General features: G+C 41.6%; 1 protein-coding gene across 2 annotated transcripts in view; it reads left to right on the top strand.

Annotated features, from left to right (window-relative positions):
• Positions 1-636: 636 nt before the first annotated feature.
• Positions 637-27,398, top strand: part of LOC106578846 (ATP-binding cassette sub-family C member 3) — a 74,221-nt gene continuing 47,459 nt past the window's right edge. Inside the window, exon 1 of one of the 2 annotated variants that reach the window (XM_014158052.3) lies at positions 637-910. In XM_014158052.3, coding sequence (XP_014013527.1) covers positions 875-910 — 36 coding nt within the window. In that variant the 5' untranslated portion in view covers positions 637-874. Of the gene's footprint in view, positions 911-6,482; positions 6,652-27,398 lie in introns of those variants that run through there. The other variant, XM_014158055.3, reaches the window with a different exon arrangement.

Genomic DNA, 27,398 nt, shown 5'->3' with positions numbered 1-27,398 from the left:
CCCCTTGAAACTAATGCAAATGTATAGAAATAGTGGAATCATGCCACAATTGTACTATATAATGCCAAACAAGGTTGGAATGTTGTTATATAAATTCAACAAAACACAAATATTAATTACTTTTACTTTTGATACTTAAGTATATTTTAAATCCAAATACTTTTAGACTGTTACACAATTAGTATTTTACTGGGTGACTTTCACTTTTACTTGAGTCATTTTCTATTAACATAGCTTTACTTTTACTCAAGTATGAACATTTTAAAAAGTGCTAAGATGCTAATAGATGTGTAAACTCTACAAAGTTGTATTCTGTGGATGTCACTGAGTAGGCTGATACCCCATTTCATGGGTGCAACATCCATAGGTCAGGCTGTACATGTAAATAATGCCCCAAATGCAATTCTGAATTTAAATACATCCACAGTGCGATTTCAACTGATTTGTTTTGGGGTAAATTTAACTAATAATTGTCTTTTGGTGAATTTGTATAACAACATTCAAACCTTGTTTAGCATTATCTAGAACATTTGTGGCATGATTCCACAATCTTTATCGGTGTGCATCAGTTTCAATGGAGTACTTTTATTTTGAAGGTAAACCGCCGATTCCACTATCGCTGCTATGAATGTTGTTCACAACACGCTGCTACAACCTTGGTGTGACTGTTCTCATCTAACTGCACTCTGGAGTGAAATGAGGAGAGAGAGAAGGAGGGTTGTTCAGAAGCCAAACTACTACTATATAAATTAACTCAACGAGCTCCGCTAACGTGTCTCTGTATGTGCGAGAACAAAATAAGTTGAAAGTGACGGAGCCGACCTGTTAACGCCGGGAAAGGATAATTCGTTCGCTGTGCCGAAGCCCCTTGGACATGGAGCGCTTATGCGGACCAAAGCTCCAGTTCTGGGTAAGTAGGGCTTGTCGGATGGCAGGCAGTTGAGTTCACGGTTGTGATCACCTTGTGCATAAATAACACAAGAATCTGAAACAAGGACGTTGTCTTGGCTTCAATGTTTTCTATGTGTAAGCCGCAGAAACTGTTGTGTATAGTTTATTAATTTAGCAATGTTTCATGGTCTTGGTGGTTTTGGAGGTGTGAAGTTACAGTACTACCATAACCCTACAGATATAACAATGAGACAGATATATCACTGGGTGTATAAATGTGAAGCATACGGTTGGCGCTTCCTCTCACTACCAAATATGGTAAGATGGAACGAGAGAGATTTTGGCCAACATTCTGCACATGTTCTCTTCAATTAAACATTTGATCTCACTACAGTACTCCGTTGCAAAAACTAGAATCAGTTATGAACAGAGTGGACTAAGTTTTGTAGACTTTACTCTTTTCCAAAGTAAAAAAAATTAAATATTGCGCTGTTTAGGAGTGCAAAGGCAAATTGAGTTATTGCACAGGCGCACTTCACAGAGTAGGCGTTCTGTAACGGAAACATGCGGCTGTATACTAGAATGCGCCAATAGGATATCGCTAGGACGTGCTTGGCTCGGCCCACCTCCTTGCTTGTTCTGCCCACTGTGACTCATTTGTTTGCGTTGGAAACGACAAGGTGTGGTTTATCTTGGTTTAGTTATACATCTTTGAAAGCTTGGTTTTGGCGATTTAAACAAGACACCGAGCGAAGTTAAGGTGTAATAAACCAACAAGGAAATGTATTCGGTCCTGGATGCTTGCGTAAACTGTAGCCAACCCATTTCAGAACAAATGTTGAAAATGAGTTTAAAATACGTCTACGGCCAAATTTCAACCATGCATAATTTCACTTTTTTACATTTTATTTAACCTTTATTTAACTAGGCAAATTCTTATTTACAATGACGGCCAACCCAGGCCAAACCCGGACGACGCTGGGTCAATTGTCCGACGCCCTATGGGACTCCCAATCACAGCCAGATGTGATACAGCCTGGATTCGAACCAGGGACTGTTTTTAATTTATTTATTTTTAATTTCACCTTTATTTAACCAGGTAGGCTAGTTGAGAACAAGTTCTCATTTGCAACTGCGACCAGGCCAAGATAAAGCAAAGCAGTTCGACACAAAAATCTATATACATCATGTGCAAATGAGGTAGGATAAGAGAGGTAAGACAATAAATAGGCCATGGTGGCGAAGTAATTACAATATAGCAATTAAACACTGGATTGGTAGAATGTGCAGAAGATGAATGTGCAAGTAGAGATACTGGGGTGCAAAGGAGCAAAATAAATAAATACAGTATGGGGATGAGGTAGATTGGATGGGCTATTTACAGATGAGCTATGTACAGGTGTAGTGATCTGTGAGCTGCTGGTGCTTAAAGCTAGTGAGGGAGGTAAGTCTCCAGCTCCACTGTAGTGATGCCTCTTGCACTGAGATGCAGTGGTCAGACGGCCAGCTCTAGACATATTCTGGGCTTTTTCCATATTGTTTCAATTTCCCAATTATGGAGACCACTGTGCTCTTAGAAATGTAAAACACTCTAGAAATTGTTTTAAACACTTCCCCAGATATACCTCATCACAATTCTATCTCGGAGCTCTACGGACAGTTCCTTGGACTTCATCGTATAGTTTCTGCTCTGACATGCGGACCTTTTTGTGTTGTTTTTATTTCAAAACAATTGAATTGACCAATCAAGTTGTAGTGACACCTCAAGGATAATCAAAGGAATTTGGATGCACCTCAGCTCAATTTGGCATGCCATAGCAAAGGGGTGTGAATAGTTATGTAAATGAAATATTTCTGTATTTCATTTTTAATAAATCAACAAACATTTGTAAAAACATGTTTTCACTTTATCATTATGGCGTATTGTGTGTTAGAAAAAAAAATATTTAATTCATTTTGAATTCAGGCTGTACCACAACAACATATGGAATAAATCAAGGAGTTCTGTGTGCTTTCTAAAGGCACTGTATCTACTTGAGTTAAATGTTGACTGTAAGTCAGTATGGATAAAAGCGTCTACTAAATGACCAAAATGTAAATGCCTTGGTTGTAGAGGTCGACCGATTATTTCAACACCGATACCGATTTATTGGAGGACCAAAAAAAGCCGATGCCGATTTGTGTGTGTGTATGTGTGTATATATATGTATATATATATATATATATATATATATATATATATATATATATATATATATATATACTTGCGTACTATTGTTTGTGTGTGTGTGTGTGATGACAATTACAACAATAATGAACACTTTTATTTTAACTTAATATAATACATCAATAAAATCAATTTAGTCTCAAATAAATAATGAAACATGTTCAATTTGGTAAAAATGGTGCGAAAACAAAGTGTTGGAGAAGAAAGTAAAAGTGCAATATGTGCCATGTAAAAAAGCTAACGTTTAAGTTCCTGGCACAGAACATGAGAACATATGAAAGCTGGTGGTTCCTTTTAACATGAGTCTTCAATATTCCCAGGTAATAAGTTTTAGGTTGTAGTTATTATAGGAATTATAGGACTATTTCTCTCTATAGGATTTGTATTTCATATACCTTTGACTATTGGATGTTCTTATAGGCACTATAGTATTGCCAGCCTGATCTTGGGAGTTGATAGGCTTGAAGTCATAAAAAGCGCAATGCTTGAAGCACAGCGAAGAGCTGCTGGCAAATGCAGGAAAGCGCTGTTTGAATAAATGCTTACGAGCCTGCTGCTGCCTACCACCGCTCAAATCATAGACTTAATTATAATATAATAACACACAGAAATACGAGCCTTAGGTCATTAATATGGTTGAATCCGGAAACTATCATTTTGAAAACAAAACGTTTATTCTTTCAGTGAAATACGGAACCGTTCCGTATTTTATCTAACGGGTGGCATCCATAAGTCTAAATATTGCTGTTACATTGCACAACCTTCAATGTTATGTCATAATTGTGTACAATTCTGGCAAATGAATTACGGTCTTTGTTAGGAAGAAATGGTCTTCACACAGTTCGCAACGAGCCAGGCGGCCCAAACTGCTGCATATACCATGACTCTGCTTGCACAGAACGAAAGAGAAGTGACACAATTTCCCTAAATAAAATAAATTCATGTTAGCAGGCAATATTAACTAAATATGCAGGTTTAAAAATATATACTTGTGTATTGATTTTAAAGAAAGGCATTGATGTTTATGGTTAGGTACATTGGTGCAACGACAGTGCTTTTTTCGTGAATGTGCTTGTTAAATCATCACCCGTTTGACAAAGTAGGCTGTGATTCAATAATAAATTAACAGGCACTGCATCGATTATATGCAACGCAGGACAAGCTAGATAAACTAGTAATATCATCAATCATGTGTAGTTAACTAGTGATTATGATTGATTGTTTTTTATAAGATAAGTTTAATGCTAGCTAGCAACTTACCTTGGCTCCTTGCTGCACTCGTGTAACAGGTAGTCAGCCTGCCACGCAGTCTCCTCGTGGAGTGAAATGTAATCGGCCATAATCGGTGTCCAAAAATGGCGATTACCGATTGTTATGAAAACTTGAAATCGGCCCTAATTAATCGGCCATTCCAATTAATCGGTCGACCTCTAGTTATGAGAGGTGAGGACCTTGAGTGTTTGTGCTGCTTGTTCTATGCCAGGGCTTTTCAAACTGGGATCCGCAGCCCTCTAGGAAGGGGGGGAATATTTACTTTATGAGTAGTGCTAGCTGCAACAGAATACCCTTCTGGATACCATTTTTATGCCTCTGTGTCCAGTATTAGGGAAGTTAGAGGTAGTTTCACGACCCAGTGCTAACTAGCTTTAGCACAATGACTTGAAGTCTTCAGCACGCAACAAACTCATTCCATGGAGGGCAGAGTGTCTGCAGGTTTTTGCTCCTCCCTTGTACTTGATTGATTAAGGTCACTTATTAGTAAGGAATTCCCGTCACCTGGTTGTCTAGGTTTAAATTTAAAGGATAAAAAAGAACAAAAAACCAGCAGACACTCGGCCATCCATGGAAAGAATTTTACACCCCTGGTCTACAGCATGTTAGCTGTTTCTGTTTATCTGACTCTAGGGAAGTAGATGGCTTCGTTGCCGAGACTCACACTATCCCGTTAATATGGAGGAAAAACAGTAATTGGATCTTATTACATATTTTTTTTAGTAAGTGGTCATTTTGGGGATGGAAAAACTGTTTCTGTCGATTTAAACCAGGGGTGGGCAACTTTGATAGAGGGTGGGGCCACAAAAAATGTGAACTCATCATGAGGGGCCACAGTATACCCACCATGCAGTCAGAGCGGGCCCTAGCCTTTTACTGCCCCTAGGCGACATTCTTTCACCTTGCGAGCAATACATTTTAGTGCCCCCCCCCCCCCCCCTTCACAGCGGAGAGAACATTTATGTTTTATAGTTAATTTCCTGGAATTCTACACATTTTGCCATGGGGCAGCGAGAAGATTTAACCGTTTTGTAACTCATTTCCTGCAATTAAACACATTTTTGCCGTTGAGTGGAGAGAAATGTTAGCAGATTTTAATTTGATATCTGACTGCGAGTGACTAACAAAATAGGCCGGTCGGTCGGGAATTCGACCATGAATACTAAGTTTTGAAAGCTGACTGCTAGACCAACTTACCCATCAAAAATGTTTTACCTGACATTGGCTAATTGAGTGACTGTCAGTGACTGACATAACAAGCGAAAAACTGCTGATGCACAACCAACATTTCTATTCTAAGAGGAGGGAGGATGGCTGGGGAGAGATGGATGGATGGGGAGAGAGAGTGGTATAAGGAGACAGGGCGTAGTTAACAAGATATGGTAATATGGGAAGAGAGAGTGAGAAAAGGGATTGATGAGGAGAAGAGAGACAGACATGGTCAGTGAGAGAGGAAGAGGGAGGGGGTGACTGGGGAGTGAGTGAGTGGGGGAGGAAGAGGGAGAGCAGGGAGAGGGGGATTGAGTGAAGAGGATTTAGATTAACACAGAAACACACAGGTGACTGCGCAGATCAGCCCCCTGCCCCGAGGATCAGCCCCCTGCCCCGAGGATCAGCCCCCTGCCCCGAGGATCAGCCCCCTGTGTAGCATGTGCTCATCATACCAATGATGTTCTCAGTAAAGGAATATACCTACTGTCTGACTCTGAACACGGCATGTCTGTCTCGCTTTCTGTCCCCCACTCTCTGTCGCTCTCTCTCCTGTGTGTGAGTGTGTGTGTGGCATGTAGGGTAGGTTTTTTTCCTTTATTCAGTAAACTAACCTAGAGCCAAATATTTAGAGAGTTGGGCCAACTTTGAGAATTTTGAGTATTTAGACATTCAGTAACACAGCATTATTTAAATATTCCCCATGTAATGTTAATGGGGCGCTAACAAGGCTGCCGTAGAATGTTCTAGTGTCGAGAGGATGGGAGAGGAGAGGAGGGGATGGGAGAGGAAGAGTGCACGTGTGAGAGAGGAGGAGATCTGAAGGGCTTTACTGCAGTGCAGTGGTGGCTCTTTCAATGTGGTTTAAGGCTCCTAGGCTAGGGAGGGTTATAGTAATGTCTTTGACACAGATGGACAGCATATAACTTAACACCTAGCCTTCAGTTCTTCACCAGTAATTGCCTCTGCTGCAACAGGTGTACTGTTGATATTTGCGCTAAAGCTGATTATTTCGTGATACGAGTGAACCATTTTGTACAACATCCAGTGGGGTGAGTTTTTAAAGTAGAAAAGTGAGCTAAAGACATGTTTCAACTTACTTTGTATTCTACAGTTGAATGGAGCTGACCTGGACTGAAATGTGTGTGCCGTTCATTAGTCTTTAGGAAACTGGGTTTAGGACGTCTTAACTGAGAAGTGACTGAGTTCTCTAGTCGAAAGAGAGAAATGGTGACACCAGACTGAATGGTAAACATCCATGTGTGTTAAGGACATTCAATTCCAGTTTCAGTTTCATTCACTTCCAATTGTAGTGTATTTAAGGGAAAACTAGATGTTGGACAACATAGATATAGAGGTTTTCAGTGTCTGTAAGCGGTCCAGTGCTGTTTTGACTTGGGGATATCCCACGGTCACTTTAAAGGGATAGTGTGAGATTCTTGTAACTAGTGTTAAAGCAAAGACTAGAAGTCTATGGGAACGGTTATGTTCGCTGTTACGGTAGACTTCCAGTCATTGCGCTACCACTATTTAGCAATAGCTGCAACTTCCTTCAAACTGCACACAGAGAAATTAAACATTTAATCCAGGAGTTCATCTGACTCTGGGTAAGTAGAAAAAGGTCTTAATTGCCAGAATCTCGCCGTATCCGTTTAAGACTCCAGTAGTGTTGTTTTAACACGTTAAGTAGTGAATTGCTGAAATGCTGACTTGACAAAATGTATTACAGTCATCATGACTCTGGCTCCCCTCGCTTTGATACAGTATTGACTTATCCTTACCTCAGATGACTTTGAGATTTCAGAGTTTCTATGGTTCCTTAATTAAGCAATACCTCATGAACCCATTGACTTATTCCACATTTAGTTGTTACAGCCTGAATTCAAAATGTGTGTGTGTGTGTGTGTGTGTGTGTGTGTGTGTGTGTGTGTGTGTGTGTGTGTGCTAGAGGTCGACCGATTAATCGGAATGGCCGATTTAATTAGGGCCGATTTCAAGTTTTCATAACAATCGGAAATCGGTATTTTTGGACGCCTATTATTATTTTTTTACATCTTTATTTAACTAGGCAAGTCAGTTAAGAACACATTATTATTTTCAATGATGGTCTAGGAACAGTGGGTTAACTGCCTTGTTCAGGGGCAGAATGACAGATTTTTACCTTGTCAGCTCGGGGATTGAATCTTGCAACCTTACGGTTAACTAGTCAAACGCTCTAACCACCTGCTTTACAATGCACTCCACGAGGAGCCTACCTGTTACGCGAATACAGTAAGAAGCCAAGGTAAATTGCTAGCAAGCATTAAACTTATCTTATAAAAAACAATCAATCAATCATAATCACTAGTTAACTACACATGGTTGATGATATTACTAGTTTATCTAGCCTGTCCTGCGTTGCATATAATCGCTTAGGTACACGTTCTCCAACGTGTACCTAACCATAAACATCAATGCCTTTCTTAAAATCAATACACAAGTATATATTTTTAAACCTGCATATTTAGTTAATATTGCCTGCTAACATGAATTTATTTTAACTAGGGAAAATGTGTCACTTCTCTTGCAACAGAGTCAGGGTATATGCAGCAGTTTGGGCCGCCTGGCTCGTTGCGAACTGTGCATACTATTTCTTCCTAACAAAGACAGCCGACTTCGCCAAACGGGGGATGATTTAACAAAAGCGCATTTGCGAAACAAGCACAATCGTTGCACGACTGTACCTAACCATAAACATCAATGCCTTTCTTAAAATCAATACACAGAAGTATATATTTTTAAACCTGCATATTTAGCTAAAAGAAATCCAGGTTAGCAGGCAATATTAACCAGGTGAAATTGTGTCACTTCTCTTGCGTTCATTGGATGCAGTCAGGGTATATGCAACAGTTTGGGCTGCCTGACTCGTTGCGAACTAATTTGCCAGAATTTTACGTAATTATGACACAACATTGAATGTTGTGCAATGTATCAGGAATATTTAGACTTAGGGATACCACCCGTTAGATGAAATACGGAACGGTTCCGTATTTCACTGAAAAGAAAAACGTTTTATTTTTGAGATGATAGTTTCCGGATTCGACCATATTAATGACCTAAGGCTCGTATTTCTGTGTGTTATTATAATTAAGTCTATGATTTGATAGAGCAGTCTGACTGAGCGGTGGTAGGCACCAGCAGGCTCGTAAGCATTCATTCAAACAGCACTTTCGTGCGTTTTGCCAGCAGCTCTTCAATGAGCTTCAAGCATTGCGCTGTTTATGACTTCAAGCCTATCAACTCCCAAGATTAGGCTGGTGTAACTGATGTGAAATGGCTAGCTAGTTAGCGGGGTGCGTTTCAAACGTCACTCGCTCTGAGACTTGGAGTAGTTGTTCCCCTTGCTCTGCATGGGTAACGCTGCTTCGAGGGTGGCTGTTGTCGATGTGTTCCTGGTTCGAGCCCAGATAGGAGCGAGGAGAGGGACGGAAGCTATACTGTTACACTGGCAATACTAAAGTGCCTATAAGAACATCCAATAGTCAAAGGTATATGAAATACAAATCGTATAGAGAGAAATAGTCCTATAATTCCTATAATAACTACAACCTAAAACTTCTTACCTGGGAATATTGAAGACTCATGTTAAAAGGAACCACCAGCTTTCATATGTTCTCATGTTCTGAGCAAGGAACTTAAACGTTAGATTTCTTACATGGCAGATATTGCACTTTTACTTTCTTCTCCAACACTTTGTTTTTGCATTATTTAAACCAAATTGAACATGTTTCATTATTTATTTGAGGCTAAATTGATTTTATTGATGTATTATATTAAGTTAACCTGTTAGGGCTAGGGGGCAGTATTTGCACGGCTGGATAAAAAAATGTACCCGATTTAATCTGGTTACTAATCCTACCCAGTAACTAGAATATGCATATACTTATTATATATGGATAGAAAACACCCTAAAGTTTCTAAAACTGTTTGAATGGTGTCTGTGAGTATAACAGAACTCATTTGGCAGGCAAAACCCTGAGACAGATTCTGACAGGAAGTGGATACCTGATGTGTTGTATTACCTTTAAACCTATGCCATTGAAAAACACAGCGGCTGAGGAATATTTTGGCACTTCCTATTGCTTCCACTAGATGTCACCAGCCTTTACAAAGTGTTTTGAGTCTTCTGGAGGGAGATCTGACCGAACAAGAGCCATGGAACGATGATGGCCCATTAGACACCTGGCGCGCGAGTTCATGTTGGGTACCCTCGTTCCAATACGTTATAAAAGAGAATGCATTCGTCCACCTTGAATATTATTCATGTTCTGGTTAAAAAAGGCCCTAATGATTTATGCTATACAACGTTTGACATGTTTGAACGAACGTAAATATATTTTTTCCCCTCGTTCATGAAGTGATGTCCGGCGGGCTTAGATCATGTGCTAACAAGACGGAGATTTTTGGACATAAATGATGAGCTTTTTTGAACAAAACTACATTCGTTATGGACCTGTGATACCTGGAAGTGACATCTGATGAAGAGAATCAAAGGTAATGGATTATTTACATAGTATTTTCGATTTTAGATCTCCCCAACATGGCGGCTAGTCTGTATCGCAATGCGTATTTTTCTGGGCGCAGTGCTCAGATTATTGCAAAGTGTGATTTCCCAGTAAGGTTATTTTTAAATCTGGCAAGTTGATTGCGTTCAAGAGATGTAAATCTATAATTCTTTAAATGACAATATAATATTTTACCAATGTTTTCTAATTTTAATTATTTAATTTGTGGTGCTGACTTGAATGCCGGTTATTGGAGGGAAACGATTTCCTGAACATCAACGCCACAGTAAAACGCTGTTTTTGGATATAAATATGAACTTGATAGAACTAAAAATGCATGCATTGTCTAACATAATGTCCTAGGAGTGTCATCTGTTGGAGATTGTAAAAGGTTAGTGCATAATTTTAGCTGATTTTATGGTTTTGGTGACGCCTGTCTTTGAATTGGCACAACATTACACACAACTCTTGTAAATGTACTGTCCTAACATACTCTAAATTTATGCTTTCGCCGTAAAACCTTTTTGAAATCGGAAAACGTGGTTAGATTAAGGAGATGTTTATCTTTCAAAGGGTGTAAAATAGTTGTATGTTTGAAAAATTTGAATTTTGACATTTATTTGGATTCAAATTTGCCGCTCTTGAAATGCACCTGCTGTTGATGGAGTGCACCACGGGTGGGACGCTTGCGTCCCACCTAGCCCATAGAGGTTAAAATAAGTGTTCAGTCAGTATTGTTATTGTCATTATTACAAAGAAATATCGTTTTTTTGGGGGGGGGGGTCATCCAATAATCGGTATCGGCGTTGAAAAATCATAATCAGTCGACCTCTAGTGTGTACACTTCTTTTCTTTGGATATATCCACAATAATTAGACTGATGTATGAATCTGGCTCAGAGAAGTTGTCAGTCTGGACACATGAATTTTCTATGGCACAGTGGAGATCACAAAAACTGCAACATTGTTGCACAGCTCATAGAGACAGGAAGCAAGGTTAAGATACCCCCCCCCCACACTGCTGCAAATCAAATGATCAGCTAGAAGCATGGGGAAATAAAGTCTTGACTCTTATTCTCTTTTCTTTTTTCAGGGGAGATGAAGGTTATGAATTGCCTGGCTGTGCTGTGGGACAGCGGATGCGTATTGATAATTCAAATGTAACTGTTAACAGGCATTACCAAACGATTGTCGTGAATAACTCCCTCCCAAATCCATTTTATAATAGTTATTGTTGAAACTTCCGCTTTTTCAGATAAAAGACTTCAGATAAATAAAACACGTAAGAAACCAGAGTACAACATTCACTGGAGTTCTCTACTTAAAATGGAAAAGTTATCTTTAAAGACATGATTCAATGTTCTTTGGTTCTAAACACTGGAAAACAATCTGTGAACACCACATGACCAGTGTTTTACAGTGTATTGCTAACTATCTGGTAGGGCTTACAGACCCCCCCATACACAACACTGATCTGATTAACAAATCACCTCCGATTACTCACTATCTGGCGATTAATGTATATGGAGAGGGAGAACCCATTGAGAGGTGTCTGTTTTGTGTTAGCAATGCGTAGCAATGATAGGAGAGACCATGTAAGGATATGACAGAGCCAAGTGACTTGGTGTATAGCAAGAATAGGAGATGGCCTAGAACTGAGCCCTGGGGGACACCAGTGGTCAGAGCACGTGGTGCGGAGACGGATTCTCGCCACGCCACCTGGTAGGAGTGACCTGTCAAGTAGGACGCAATCCAAGAGTGAGCCGCGCCGGAGATGCCCAACTCGGAGAGGAGGATCTGATGGTTCACAGTATCAAAGGCAGCAGATAGGTCTAGAAGGATGAGAGCAGAGGAGAGAGAGTTAGCTTTAGCAGTGCGGAGAGCCTCCGTGACACAGAGAAGAGCAGTCTCAGTTGAATGACCAGTCTTGAAACCTGACTGATTTGGATCAAGAAGGTAATTCTGAGAGAGATAGCAGGAGAGCTGGCCAAGGACGGCACGCTCAAGAGTTTTGGAGAGGAAAGAAAGAAGGGATACTGGTCTGTAGTTGGTGACATTTTGAGAAGGGGTGCAACTCTTGCTCTCTTGAAGACGGAAGGGATGTAGCCAGCGGTCAAGGATGAGTTGATGAGCGAGGTGAGGTAAGGGAGAAGGTCTTCCGGAAATGGTCTGGAGAAGAGAGGAGGGGATAGTGTCAAGCGGGCAGGTTGTTGGGCGGCCGGCCGTCACAAGTCGCTAGATTTCATCTGGAGAGAGAGGGGAGAAAGAGGTCAAAGCATAGTGTAGGGCAATGTGAGCAGGAACAGCGGTGTCGTTTCACTTAACAAACGAGGATCGGATGTCGTCAACCTTCTTTTCAAAATGGTTGACAAAGTCATCCGCAGAGAGGGAGGAGGGGGGGGGGGATTCAGGAGGGAGGAGAAGGTGGCAAAGAGCTTCCTAGGGTTAGAGGCAGATGCTTGGAATTTAGAGTGGTAGAAAGTGGCTTTAGCAGCAGAAACAGAGGAAGAAAATGTGGAGAGGAGGAAGTGAAAAGATGCCAGGTCCACAGGGAGGCTAGTTTTCCTCCATTTCCGCTTGGCTGCCCGGAGCCCTGTTCTGTGAGCTCGCAATGAGTCGTCAAGCCACGGAGCAGGAGGGGAGGACCGAGCCGGCCGGGAGGATAGGGGACATAGAGAGTCAAAGGATGCAGAAAGGGAGGAGAGGAGGGTTGAGGAGGCAGAATCAGGAGATTGGTTGGAGAAGGATTGAGCAGAGGGAAGAGATGATAGGATGGAAGAGGAGAGAGTAGCAGGAGAGAGAGAGCGAAGGTTGCGATGGCGCAATACCATCTGAGTAGGGGCAGAGTGAGTAGTGTTGGAGGAGAGCGAGAGGGAAAAGGATACAAGGTAGTGGTCGGAGACTTGGAGGGGAGTTGCAGTGAGATTAGTAGAAGAACAGCATCTAGTAAAGATGAGGTCAAGCGTATTGCCTGCCTTGTGAGTAGGGGGGGACGGTGAGAGGGTGAGGCCAAAAGAGGAGAGGAGTGGAAAGAAGGAGGCAGAGAGAAATTAGTCAAAGGTAGACGTAGGGAGGTTAAAGTCACGCAGAACTGTGAGGGGTGAGCCATCCTCAGGAAAGGAACTTATCAAGGCGTCAAGCTCATTGATGAACTCTCCAAGGGAACCTGGAGGGCGATAAATGATAAGGATGTTAAGCTTGAATGGGCTAGTGACTGTGACAGCATGGAATTCAAAGGAGGAGATAGTCAGATGGGTCAGGGGAGAAAGAGAGAATGTCCACTTGGGAGAGATGAGGATTCCAGTGCCACCACCCCGCTGACCAGATGCTCTCGGGGTATGCGAGAACACGTGGGCAGACGAGGAGAGAGCAGTAGGAGTAGCAGTGTTTTCTGTGGTAATCCATGTTTCCGTCAGCGCCAAGAAGTCGAGGGACTGGAGGGTAGCATAGGCTGAGATGAACTCTGCCTTGTTGGCCGCAGACCGGCAGTTCCAGAGGCTGCCGGAAACCTGGAACTCCACGTGGGTCGTGCGCGCTGGGACCACCAGGTTAGAGTGGCAGCGGCCATGCGGTGTGAAGCGTTTGTGTGGCCTGTGCAGAGAGGAGAGAACAGGGATAGACACACATAGTTGACAGGCTACAGGAGAGGCTACGCTAATGCACCAACCCTTATGCTTATGCACCACCTCTTATGCTTATGCACCACCCCTTATGCTTATGCACCACCCCTTATGCTTATGCACCACCCCTTATGCTTATGCACCACCCCTTATGCTTATGAACCACCCCTTATGTTTATGCACCAACCCTTATGTTTATGCACCAACCCTTATGTTTATGCACCAACCCCCCTATGTTCATACAACAGCAACATCATACCAATTAGGTGCATATTGTTCATAACATATTGTTCATAACTTATGTTAAATGCTAATCAGGGAAAGGGAAAGGGGGATACCTAGTCAGTTGTACAACTGAATGCCTTCAACTGAAATGTGTCTTCCGCATTTAACCCAACCCCTCTGAATCAGAGAGGTGTGGGGTGGGGGGGGGGGGCTGCCTTAACCTCTTGGGGCTAGGTGGGACGCTAGCGTGCCACCTGTGGTGCACTCCATCAACAGCAGGTGCATTTCAAGAGCGGCAAATTTGAATCCAAATAAATGTCAAAATTCAAATTTTTCAAAAATACAACTATGTTACACCATTTGAAAGATAAACATCTCCTTAATCTAACCACGTTTTACGATTTCAAAAAGGTTTTACGGCGAAAGCATAAATTTAGAGTATGTTAGGACAGTACATTTACAAGAGTTGTGTGTAATGTTTTGTCAAGTCAAAGACAGGGTCACCAAAACCATAAAACCAGCTAAAATGATACACTAACCTTTTACAATCTCCATCAGATGACACTCCTAGGACATTATGTTAGACAATGCATGCATTTTTAGTTCTATCAAGTTCATATTTATATACAAAAACAGCGTTTTACTATGGCATTGATGTTGAGGAAATCGTTTCCCTCCAATAACCGGCAGTCAAGTCAGCGTCAGAAATTAAATAATTAAAATTAGAAAACATTGTTAAAATATTATATTGTCATTTAAAGAATTATAGATTTACATCTTTTGAACGCAATCAACTTGCCAGATTTAAAAATAACCTTACTGGGAAATCACACTTTGCAATAATCTGAGCACTGTGCCCAGAAAAATACGCGTTGCGATACAGACTAGACGTCATGTTGGGGAGATCTAAAATCGAAAATACTATGTAAATAATCCATTACCTTTGATTCTCTTCATCAGATGTCACTTCCAGGTATCACAGGTCCATAACGAATGTAGTTTTGTTCAAAAAAGCTCATCATTTATGTCCAAAAATCTCCGTCTCGTTAGCACATGATGTAAGCCAGCCGGACTTCTCGTCATGAACGAGGGGAAAAAATATATTTCCGTTCGTTCAAACATGTCAAACGTTGTATAGCATAAATCATTAGGGCCTTTTTTAACCAGAACATGAATAATATTCAAGGTGGACGAATGCATAGCCTTTTATAACGTATTGGAACGAGGGTACCCAACATGAAGTAGCGCGCCAGGTGTCTAATGGGACATCACCGTTCCATGGCTCTTGTTCGGTCAGATCTCCCTCCAGAAGACTCAAAACACTTTGTAAAGGCTGGTGACATCTAGTGGAAGCAATAGGAAGTGCCAAAATATTCCTAAACCCCTGTGTCTTTCAATGGGATAGCTTTAAAGTCAATACAACACATCAGGTATCCACTTCCTGTCAGAAAATGTCTCAGGGTTTTGCCTGCCAAATGAGTTCTGTTATACTCACAGACACCATTCAAACAGTTTTGGAAACTTTAGAGTGTTTTCTATCCATATATAATAAGTATATGCATATTCTAGTTACTGGGTAGGATTAGTAACCAGATTAAATCGGGTACATTTTTTTTATCCAGACGTGCAAATGCTGCCCCCTAGACCCAACAGGTTAATCAACATACACATCTTCGGTGCCTGGGGAACAGTGGGTTAACTGCCTTGCTGAGGGGCAGAACAAGCAAAATATTTAAGCAATAAGGCCCGAGTGGGGGTGTGTGGTATATGGCCAATATACCACAGCTAAGGGCTGTTCTTAGGCACAATGCAACGCGGTCTGATATACCATAGCTTTCAGCCAATCAGCGTTCAGGGCTCGAACTACCCAGTTTATAAGTATCATTAGAGAACACAGATGACATCAGACAAATAATTGATGAATGCTTGCTTCTAATGCCACTATGAATAACATTTTCATCACTGTGAAAGTTATAGAATATACAGTTGAAGTCAGAAGTTTACATACACTTAGGTTGGAGTCATTAAAACTCATTTTTCAACCACTCCACAAATTTCTTGTTAACAAACTATAGTTTTGGCAAGTCGGTTAGGACATCTACTTTGTGCATTACAGAAGTAATTTTTCAAACAATTGTTTACAGACAGATTATTTCACTTATAGTTCACTGTATCACAATTCCAGTGGGTCAGAAGTTTACATACACTAAGTTGACTGTGCCTTTAAAAAGCTTGGAAAATGCAAAAAAATTATGTCATGGCTTTAGAAGCTTCTGATAGGCTAACTGACATCATTTGAGTCAATTGAAGGTGTACCTGTGGATGTATTTCAAGGCCTACCTTCAAACTCAGTGCCTCTTTGCTTGACATCATGGGAAAATCAAACAAAATCAGCCAAGACCTCAGAAAAATAATTGTAGACCTCCACAAGTCTGGTTCATGCTTGGGAGCAATTTCCAAATGCTTGAAGGTACCACGTTCATCTGTACAAACAATAGAACGCAAGTATAAACACCATGGGACCACGCAGCCGTCATAGCGCTCAGGAAGGAGACACGTTCTGTGTCCTAGAGATTAACATTCTTTGGTGCGAAAAGTGCAAATCAATCCCAGAACAACAGCAAAGGACCTTGAGAAGATGCAGGAGGAAACAGGCACAGAAGTGTATATATATCCACAGTAAAACAAGTCCTATATCGACGTAACCTGAAAGGCCGCTCAGCAAGGAAGAAGCCACTGCTCCAAAACTGCCATAAAAAAGCCAGACTATGGTTTGCAACTGCACATGGGGACAAAGATCGTACTTTTTGGAGAAATATCCTCTGGTCTGATGAAACAAAAATAGAACTGTTTGGCCATAATGACCATCGTTATGTTTGGAGGAAAAAGGGGGAGGCTTGCAAGCCGAAGAACACCATCCAAACCGTGAAGCACGGGGGTGGCAGCATCATGTTGTGGGGGTGCTTTGCTGCAGGAGGGACTGGTGCACGTCACAAAATAGATGGCATCATGAGGGAGGAAAATTATGTGGATATATTGAAGCAACATCTCAAGACATCAGTCAGGAAGTTAAAAGCTTGGTCATAAATGGGTCTTCCAAATGGACAATGACCCCAAACATACTTCCAAAGTTGTGGCAAAATGGCTTAAGAGGTTAAGGACAACAAAGTCAATGTATTGGAGTGGCCATCACAAAGCCCTGACCTCAAGCCTATAGAAAATTTGTTGGCAGAACTGAAAAAGCATGTACGTGCAAAAAGGCCTACAAACCTGACTCAGTTACACCAGCTCTGTCAGGAGGAATGGGCCAAAATTCACCCAACTTATTGTGGGAAGCTTGTGGAAGGCTACTTGATGTTTGACCCAAGTTAAACACTTTAAAGGCAATACTACCAAATAATAATTGAGTGTATGTAAACTTCTGACCCACTGGGAATGTGATGAAAGAAATAAAAGCTAAAATAAATAATTCTCTCTACTATTATTATGACATTTCACATTCTTAAGATATAGTGGTGATCCTAACTGACCTGAAACTGAATTTTTACTAGGATTAAATGTCAGGAATTATGAAAAACTGAGTTTAAATGTATTTGGATAAGGTGTATGTAAACTTCCGACTTCAACTGTAGATGACTCATTATTTGATTTGCCATGGGGAAATGTTCACACTCACCGTAAACACTGACTGCAGCTATTGAGCAATCTTGGCACCCAGACCCAAAACTAAGAGTGTTATGGGAAAAGAAACCTTTTTGTTCTCAGCTGCCATTCTTTGGAATAGTCTTGCAAAGAACTTTAAATTCATTATCTCCATGGTCGGTTTCAAGTTCTCACTTTTTTTTTTGCTAAATGGCAGTATACTTACAGTAGTATGGCTTGTGTCAGCCAATGATTTATTTGCATACAGTACCTTTACAATGCAAAGTTATCAATCATGCTCACACTTCCTTTTTCCACCATAACCAGAGGGCGTGTAACATACTTTCATTAGAGGGGGGATGGGAGAAGCTGCAAAGCTATGACTGTTGACATTGTGATGTGTTGATGTCAAATGGACTATTAACATTAATTACTAAACAACAAAGTCAACAGAGTTTGATTCCAGAATTGGTTACAATGATAAAGTGAGCAATAATGACCGGCTAAACATTTGCGTTCATTCTCTAATCAGCCTTGTCACTGGCATCAAATGAAGTGTAGCCTAGTGGTTAGAGCATTGGGCCAGTAACCCGAAAGGTTGCTGGACTGAATCCCAGAGCTGACAAGGTAAAAAAATATGTTGTTCTGCCCCTGAGAAAGGCAGTTAACCCACTGTTACCTGGGCGCCGATGATGTCGATTTTAAGGCAGCCCCCCGAACCTCTCTGATTCAGAGGGGTTAAATGCGGAAGTCACATTTCAGTTGAAGGCATTCAGTTGTTCAACTGACTAGGTATCCCCTTTTCCCTATGGACCAACAGAGCTATTAACTCCACTAGTGATGTGATATTTGTTCTTCTGGATATTACAGGGAGACTAAAGTCGTTATCAGAGAGATGGCTGCTAGCACCTGGTTAACACAGCACAACAGGCCTTATTCTCAGTGCTGTTTGTGTAGAAGGCCCATTTTAAGATATATATGGTAGATGCTGACTTGTGCTAACACTAACAGTTTAGATATTTAGCAGACTCTTTTATCACAGTCCATAGTAAGTACATCTTAGCTATTAGCAAAATATTTAGTATTTTATTAGGATCCCAATTAGCCACTGCCTTGGCAAAACACAACAAATAAAATAATATACATAACACTAAATAATACAATACAAAATTACAATACCAAATATATAAACATGCCTGTCTCGTCACAGTCCACGTTGTCGTCGTAAGGTGTTTTTTGTTGTTGTTGCTAGTTTGAGTTACCTGGGGTGGCAGAGAGTTCCATGTATTCATGGCTCTATTTAATACTGTGCGTTTCCCAGCCTCTGTTCTGGACCTGGGGACTGTGTGGTGCCGTTAAGTGTTCGGTACCTTCTAACCCATCAATACCAAACACAAACAGAAGGGGGAGGTGATACCTAGTCAGTTGTATAACTGAATGCAATAAACTGAAATGTGTCTTCCGCATTTAACCCAACCCCTCTGAATCCGAGAGGCTGCCTTAATCGACATCCACGTCATCAGCGCCAGTGGGTTAACTACGCCTCCCGGATGGCGCAGTGGTCTAAGACACTGCATCGCAGTGTTAGCAGTGCCACCAGAGATTCTGGGTTCGAGCCCAGGCTCTGTTGCAGCCGGCCGCAACCGGGAGGTCCATGGGGCGACGTGCAATTGGCCCAGCGTCATTTGGGTTAGGGAGGGTTTGTCCGGCAGGGATATCCTTGTCTCATTGTGCACTAGCAACTCCTGTGGCGGGCCGTGCGCAGTGCACGCTGACCATGTCGCCAGGTGTACAGTGTTTCCTCCGACACATTGGTGCGGCTGGCTTCCAGGTTGGATGTGCATTGTGTCAAGAAGCAGTGCGGCTTGGTTGGGTCCTGTTTCGGCTCTTGACCTTCGTCTCTCCCGAGTCCGTACGGGAGTTGCAGTGATGAGACAAGACTGTAACTACTACCAATTAGGGAGAAAAAAAGGGGTAAAATAATAAAATAAAAAAAACAGTGGGTTAACTGCCTTTCTCAGGGGCAGAATGACAGATTTTTACCTTGTCAACCTTTCGGTTACTGTCTCAACGCTCCTACCCTCCAAGGCTACCTGCCGCCCACAATAGATCAATAGTGATGCAGTCAATCTCTCCTCAACTTTGAACCAGGAGAAATGGACATGCATGCTACTGACGTTCACCCTCCGTGTACATTAAGTGCAAAACATGCTGCTCTGTTCTGGACTGTGCTGGTAAGAAAAGACAAGGGAAAGATAAGACAATTGCTAGCGCGAAGAAGGCATCTGCCAGCCTGAGGGTTGATGTGCCATGCAGGCACACCCTACAGAAAGGAGGGCTGGGGTGTAACACAAGTAGATAAACACTTCAGCTAACCATAGATGTCATTCTACACACCATAACCTACCACTCACACACTGCAACCTACTACTCACACACCATAACCTACCATCCAACCTACCACTCACACACTGCAACCTACCACTCACACACCATAACCTACCACTCACACACCATAACCTACCATCCAACATACCACTCACACACCATAACCTACCCATAACCTACCGTCCAACCTATCACTCACACACCACAACCTACCATCCAACCTACCACTCACTGTGTGGCTGTTCACAAGTGTGATCTTTATTTGAACTATTGATACAACTAAATAATTACCACACTGGGGAGGTGCCTGTTCTGGCGCAACAGACCACGTGGTACAATGGCAAGCTAGCAACTTGGTTATACAGAAATGAGCTTATTCAGTCACTTCGTTCAGTCCCTTCGATTTACACAACCATGCTGTGTATATTGCTTTTGTCCTGTCATACTAATATGATTCAGTCCTGGCCTGATCTTAAATCCTGTCCTGTCCTGCTCTTAAACCCTGTCCTGTCCTGCTCTTAAACCCTGTCCTGTCCTGCTCTTAAACCCTGTCCTGCCCTGCTCTTAAACCCTGTCCTGCCCTGCTCTTAAACCCTGTCCTGCCCTGCTCTTAAACCCTGGCCTGGCCTGCTCTTAAACCCTGGCCTGGCCTGCTCTTAAACCCTGGCCTGGCCTGCTCTTAAACCCTGGCCTGGCCTGCTCTTAAACCCTGGCCTGTCCTGCTCTTAAACCCTGGCTGTTAAGCAAATGGGCCGAAGGTAAATGCCATTAATTCTATGTGTAACTATAGAGGATAGCTATTGTGTAACTATAGAGGATAGCTATTGTCTAACTATAGAGGATAGCTATTGTCTAACTATAGAGGATAGCTATTGTCTAACTATAGAGGATAGCTATTGTCTACCTATAGAGGATAGCTATTGTCTACCTATAGAGGATAGCTATTGTCTAACTATAGAGGATAGCTATTGTCTAACTATAGAGGATAGCTATTGTCTAACTATAGAGGATAGCTATTGTCTAACTATAGAGGATAGCTATTGTCTAACTATAGAGGATAGCTATAGTGCCGCATCCATTGATGTCAACTGGTTTATACTGGTTTAATAAGGAAGGAATGGTATTGTACAAGTTGTCGTGTCTTTGGCTATGCCGGATTAAGTGATATGACATTCTATAAAATTCTATAAAATCTCAACGGCTAGGAGGTATCACTTTTGTAGTGAATAAGAGTTCAAAGTTCATACCATTCGCAACCAAAGCTCACGCTGAGGTTGGCTTAGTTCTGTAGTTATTATCTGAATCCTTCTGACATCGGACCGTCGCCCTAATGTACTCGGAACAGAAAGTTATTCGCCCTTTTAATGCAGAGGCTGCAGGCCTCGCGTACTCGGAACAGAAAGTTATTCGCCCTTTTAACCTCTATGGGCTAGGTGGGACGCGTCCCACCTACTCAACAGCCAGTGTAATCCCGTGGCGCGTTATTCAAATACCTCAAAAATGCAAAAACTTCAATTTTTCAAACATATGACTATTTTACACCATTTTAAAGACAAGACTCTCGTTAATCTAACCACACTGTCCGATTTCAAAAAGGCTTTACAACGAAAGCAAAACATTAGATTATGTCAGCAGAGTACCCAGCCAGAAATAATCAGACACCCATTTTTCAAGCTAGCATATAATGTCACATAAACCCAAACCACAGCTAAATGCAGCACTAACCTTTGATGATCTTCATCAGATGACAACCCTAGGACATTATGTTATACAATGCATGCATGTTTTGTTCAATCAAGTTCATATTTATATCAAAAAACAGCTTTTTACATTAGCATGTGACTAGCATTCCCACCGAACACTGCCGGTGAATTTACTAAATTACTCACGATAAACGTTCACAAAAAACATAACAATTATTTAAAGAATTATAGATACAGAACTCGTAAAAAAGCGATAATATTCCGACCGGGAATCTGCGTTTAGGTAAACAGACGAAAGAAAATAAAGCATGGGGTCGACTCGGGCACGCGCATAAGCCCATAGTACTCTGATCGGCCACTTGCCAAACGCGATAATGTGTTTCAGCCTGGGCCTGCCTCGATATCATTCAGCTTTTTCCCGGGCTCTGAGAGCCTATGGGAGCCGTAGGAAGTGTCACGTTATAGCAAAGATCCTCAGTCTTCAATAAAAAGAGCCAAGATGAACAACAACTTGTCAGACAGGCCACTTCCTGCATGGAATCTTCTCAGGTTTTGGCCTGCCATATGAGTTCTGTTATACTCACAGACACCATTCAAACAGTTTTAGAAACTTTAGGGTGTTTTCTATCCAAAGCCAATAATTATATGCATATTCTAGTTACTGGGCAGGAGTAGTAACCAGATTAAATCGGGTACGTTTTTTATCCGGCGTGTCAATACTGCCCCCTAGCCCTAACAGGTTAACGCAGAAGCTGCAGGCCTCGCGTACTCGGAACAGAAGGTTACATTTTCGTCAAGGGCTTATATAGTGGAGGGAGAGAAGGGTGTGTTTCATACTTTATAACCCATGTCTCTTCACAGGGGCGGGCCACTGATTGAGCAGAGCTCTAACCTTATGAAAACCCAATTCTCTCATTTGGAAGCTAAAATTACATTTAATCTTTTCACAAATAGTTTCATATTCAAACATATAAATTGCACAACAATTCCATGTGAATCTGATAACTACAATGTCTAGACTTTCCCATATACAGTTTATGTCGTCCTGTCATCAGTCATAATGTCTCAGATGACAACCGAACTAGAGGTCGACCGATTAATCGGAATGGCCGATTTAATTAGGGCCGATTTCACGTTTTCATAACAATCGGTAATCGGTATTTTTGCCCACAGATTTATTTGTATTTTTTTTATATTTTTCATTTTTATGTAATTTTTTGACATTTTTATTATTATTATTATTATTTTATTTTTTTACACCTTTATTTAACTAGGCAAGTCAGATTAAGAACACATTCTTATTTTCAATGACGGCCTAGGAACGGGGTTAACTGCCTTGTTCAGGGGGGATTCGGGGATTCGTTTTTGCAACCTTCCGGTTACTAGTCCAACGCTCTAACCACCTGCCTTACATTGCACTCCACGAGGACCCTGCATGGCAGGCTGACTACCTGTTACGCGAGGGCAGCAAGAAGCCAAGGTAAGTTGCTAGCTAGCGTTAAACTTATCTTATAAAAAACGATCAATCTTAACATAATCACTAGTTAACTACACATGGTTGATGATATTACTAGTTTATCTAAAGTGTCCTGCATTGCATATAATCGATGTGGTGCCTGTTAATTTCTCAATGAATCACAGCCTACTTCGACAAACGGGTGTTGATTTAACAAGCGCATTTGCGAAAAAAGCACTGTCGTTGCACCAATGTACCTAACCATAAACATCAATACCTTTCTTTAAAACCAATACACAAGTATATATTTTTAAACCTGCATATTTAGTTAATATTGCCTGCTAACATGAAATTGTGTCACTTCTCTTGCGTTCATTGCACGCAGTCAGGGTATATGCAACAGTTTGGGCCGCCTGGCTCATTGCAAACTAATTTGCCAGAATTTTACGTAATTATGACATAACATTGAAGGTTGTGCAATGTAACAGGAATATTTAGACTTAGGGATGCCACCCGTTAGATAAAATACGGAACGGTTCTGTATTTCACTGAAAGAAAAAACTTTTGTTTTCGCGATGATAGTTTCCGGATTCGACCATATTAATGACCTAAGGCTCGTATTTCTGTGTGTTATTATGTTATAATTAAGTCTATGATTAAATATTTGATAGAGCAGTCTGACTGAGCGGTGGTAGGCACCAGCAGGCTCGTAAGCATTCATTCAAACAGCACTTTGTGCGTTTTGCCAGCAGCTGTTCGCTGTGCTTCGAGCTGTTTGACTTCAAGCCGGGTGGGAATAATTTGTGGAACGTTCCAACAGGAATCTATTCCAAAAAATTCGTAAATAACAAGGTTGCCAAAAAACAACGCATATAAAGTTTTATAGCGGCAGAATAAGATACCGGGTAGGGAGTGGTCTATTTCATTGCGTTTTTCACTCATCACGTTTATTCCGAAAAATGTCTGTACTCACTCTGGTTGCCTATGGACAAACATTAAGAATAAGCTACATGGTGAGTTGATGCCTATTCGGCAGCTAGTTAGCTAGGTTTGTATGCGTTGCTACTTTGTATGCGTTGTTGGTTGGCAACCTTTTACTTTACGTTTTTTTGGAACAGATTCCTGTTTGAACGTTCCACAAATTATACCCACCCCTTCAAGCCTATCAACTCCCAAGATTAGGCTGGTGTAACCGATGTGAAATGGCTAGCTAATTAGCGGGGTGCGCGCTAATAGCGTTTCAAACGTCACTCGCTCTGAGACTTGGAGTAGTTGTTCCCCTTGCTCTGCATGGGTAACGCTGCTTCGAGGGTGGCTGTTGTCGATGTGTTCCTGGTTCGATCCCAGGTAGGAGCGAGGAGAGGGACGGAAGCTATACTGTTACACTGGCAATACTAAAGTGCCTATAAGAACATCCAATAGTCAAAGGTATATGAAATACAAATCGTATAGAGAGAAATAGTCCTATAATTCCTATAATAACTACAACCTAAAACTTCTTACCTGGGATATTGAAGACTCGTGTTAAAAGGAACCACCAGCTTTCATATGCTCCCATGTTCTGAGCAAGGCACTTAAACGTTAGCTTTTTTACATGGCACATATTGCACTTTTACTTTCTTCTCCAACACTTTGTTTTTGCATTATTTAAACCAAATTGAATGTTTCATTATTTATTTGAGGATAAATTGATTTTATTGATGTATTATATTAAGTTAAAATAAGTGTTCATTCAGTATTGTTGTAATTGTCATTATTACAAATATATATATATTTTTTTAATTCAGCCGATTAATCAGTATTGGCTTTTTTCGGTCCTCCAATAATCGGTATCGGCGTTGAAAAATCATAATCGGTCGACCTCTAAACCGAACTGACATCATATTCAGTAAGTACCAACGCATATTTTCAACTGGTTCAATTGCTGAAATATGGTTCCCTTACCCCCACTTGTTTGATGTTCCCAGACAGAGAGGGAAGAGAGAAAGGTATTTATGGGGGGGTCATAAACCTTACCCACAGGCCAACGTCATGACAATGTGATTTATTTATTTGGATTTAAAATGGCATCTTAACAAAATAACCTTGAATATCTACAAATAAATGATGACTTGCTTAGAGTATTTCCAAATATTTATACATTTTTCTGTCCAGCTGTGGTCTTGCATATTTTCCATGCTATACTGAAGACCATTACAAGAACACCTGGCATGTGTACACTCAACCATTACAGAAATGGCCAAATAGACTCCGCTGTCTGTCTATGACTAGAAGTGGTGGATCAGTCTGTGAGATGCAATGCATGGTACATGGATAGTGTGTGCCTTGCCTTTTGGTTTTTCAGTTGCTGCAGTAAAATATGGAAGCATTTAGCTGCCTAAATGCAAATGGTCAAATGACAAATCAATATCATGTTTGAAATTCCTTTTTCTAAGTGGATATGCATTTGTTTTTGTGACAAAATTGAAATGCAAAACAATATACTGCATTATCATTTTCATGATTGAATATGGATAATGTCTGCCCATTTTGAAAAATAAATAGCAAAGTGGGTTTAATATTTCATTTCCATGATATTATCCAGTACAATACTGACACATTTAACTTAAACTTAAATTACATTTCTCATGTTTTCCATTTCATTTCCTTGTTGTGATTAGCCTGAGTTGTGACAAAAACTAAATTAATTAGCAATTGGCAATTGATAATTCCTTTCCATACTGTGTGTGGTTTAAGACTTTAGTGTCCTCATTTGCTATATAGTTTTTGACTTGTGTTGATCATCAAACGCTGCTTGTTAACGTGAGGCGGAAGAGGTTGGCTGTGCTTGCTGGCAACAGTCACCTTCGGTCGTAGCTGTATCGATCAGTGAGGCATACGGTATCGATGTGACGTGTTTTGGGGCTGTCCTGGCAACAACAACCAGTATGAAACTCCACAGGAAAATGAAGAACAGCCAGTGTGTGCGAGGAGTTCGCGGGAGAGGACTATAAAGCTCAGCGGAGGGGACTACTACTAGTTAGCTAACATGGCTAATTGACTATTATAAACTCAGCAACAAAAAAAACGCCCTCTCACTGTCAACTGCGTCTATTTTCAGCAAACTTAAACATGGGTAAATATTTGTATGAACACAAGATTTAACAACTGAGACATAAACTGAACAAGTTCCACAAACATGTGACTAACAGAAATGGAATAACGTGTCCCTGAACAAAGGGGGGGGGGGGGCAAGATCAAAAGTAACAGTCAGTATCTGGTGTGGCCACCAGCTGCATTAAGTACTGCAGTGCATCTCCTCCTCATGGACTGCACCAGATTTGCCAGTTCTTGCTGTGAGATGTTACACCACTCTTCCACCAAGGCACCTGCAAGTTCCCGGACATTTCTGGGGGGAATGGCCCTAGCCCTCACCCTCTGATCCAACAGGTCCCAGCTCAATGGGCTTGAGATTCGGGCTTTTCGCTGGCCATGGCAGATCCACTGACATTCCTGTCTTGCAGGAAATCACGCACAGAACGAGCAGTATGGCTGGTGGCATTGTCATGCTGGAGGGTCATGTCAGGATGAGCCTGCAGGAAGGGTACCACATGAGGGAGGAGGATGTCTTCCCTGTAATGCACAGCGTTGAGATTGCCTGCAATGACAACAAGCTCAGTCCGATGATGATGTGACACACCGCCCCAGACCATGATGGACCCTCCATCTCCAAATTGATCCCGCTCCAGAGTACAGGCCTCGGTGTAACGCTCATTCCTTCGACGATAAATGCGAATCCCTGCTGAGACAAAACTGCGACTCGTCAGTGAAGAGCACTTTTTGCCAGTCCTGTCTGGTCCAACGACGGTGGGTTTGTGCCCATAGGCGACATTGTTGCCGGTGATGTCTGGTGAGGACCTGCCTTACAACAGGCCTACAAGCTCTGTCCAGCCTCTCTCAGCCTATTGCAGACAGGCTGAGCACTGATGGAGGGATTGTGCGTTCCTGGTGTAACTCAGGCAGTTGTTGTTGCCATCCTGTACCTGTCCCGCAGGTGTGATGTTCGGATATACCGATCCTGTGCCGGTGTTATACGTGGTCTGCCACTGCGAGGACGATCAGCTATCCGTCCTGTCTCCCTGTAGCGCTGTCTTAGGCGTCTCACAGTACGGACATTGCAATTTATTGCCCTGGCCACATCTGCAGTCCTCATGCCTCCTTGCAGCATGCCTAAGGCATGTTC

Source organism: Salmo salar, chromosome 19 (genome assembly GCF_965601325.2).
Source record: "Salmo salar chromosome 19, fSalSal1, whole genome shotgun sequence".
Taxonomy (NCBI): Eukaryota; Metazoa; Chordata; class Actinopteri; order Salmoniformes; family Salmonidae; genus Salmo; species Salmo salar.
The sequence above is the reverse complement of the archived record's forward strand: the minus strand, read 5'-3'. Positions and strand labels throughout refer to the sequence as shown.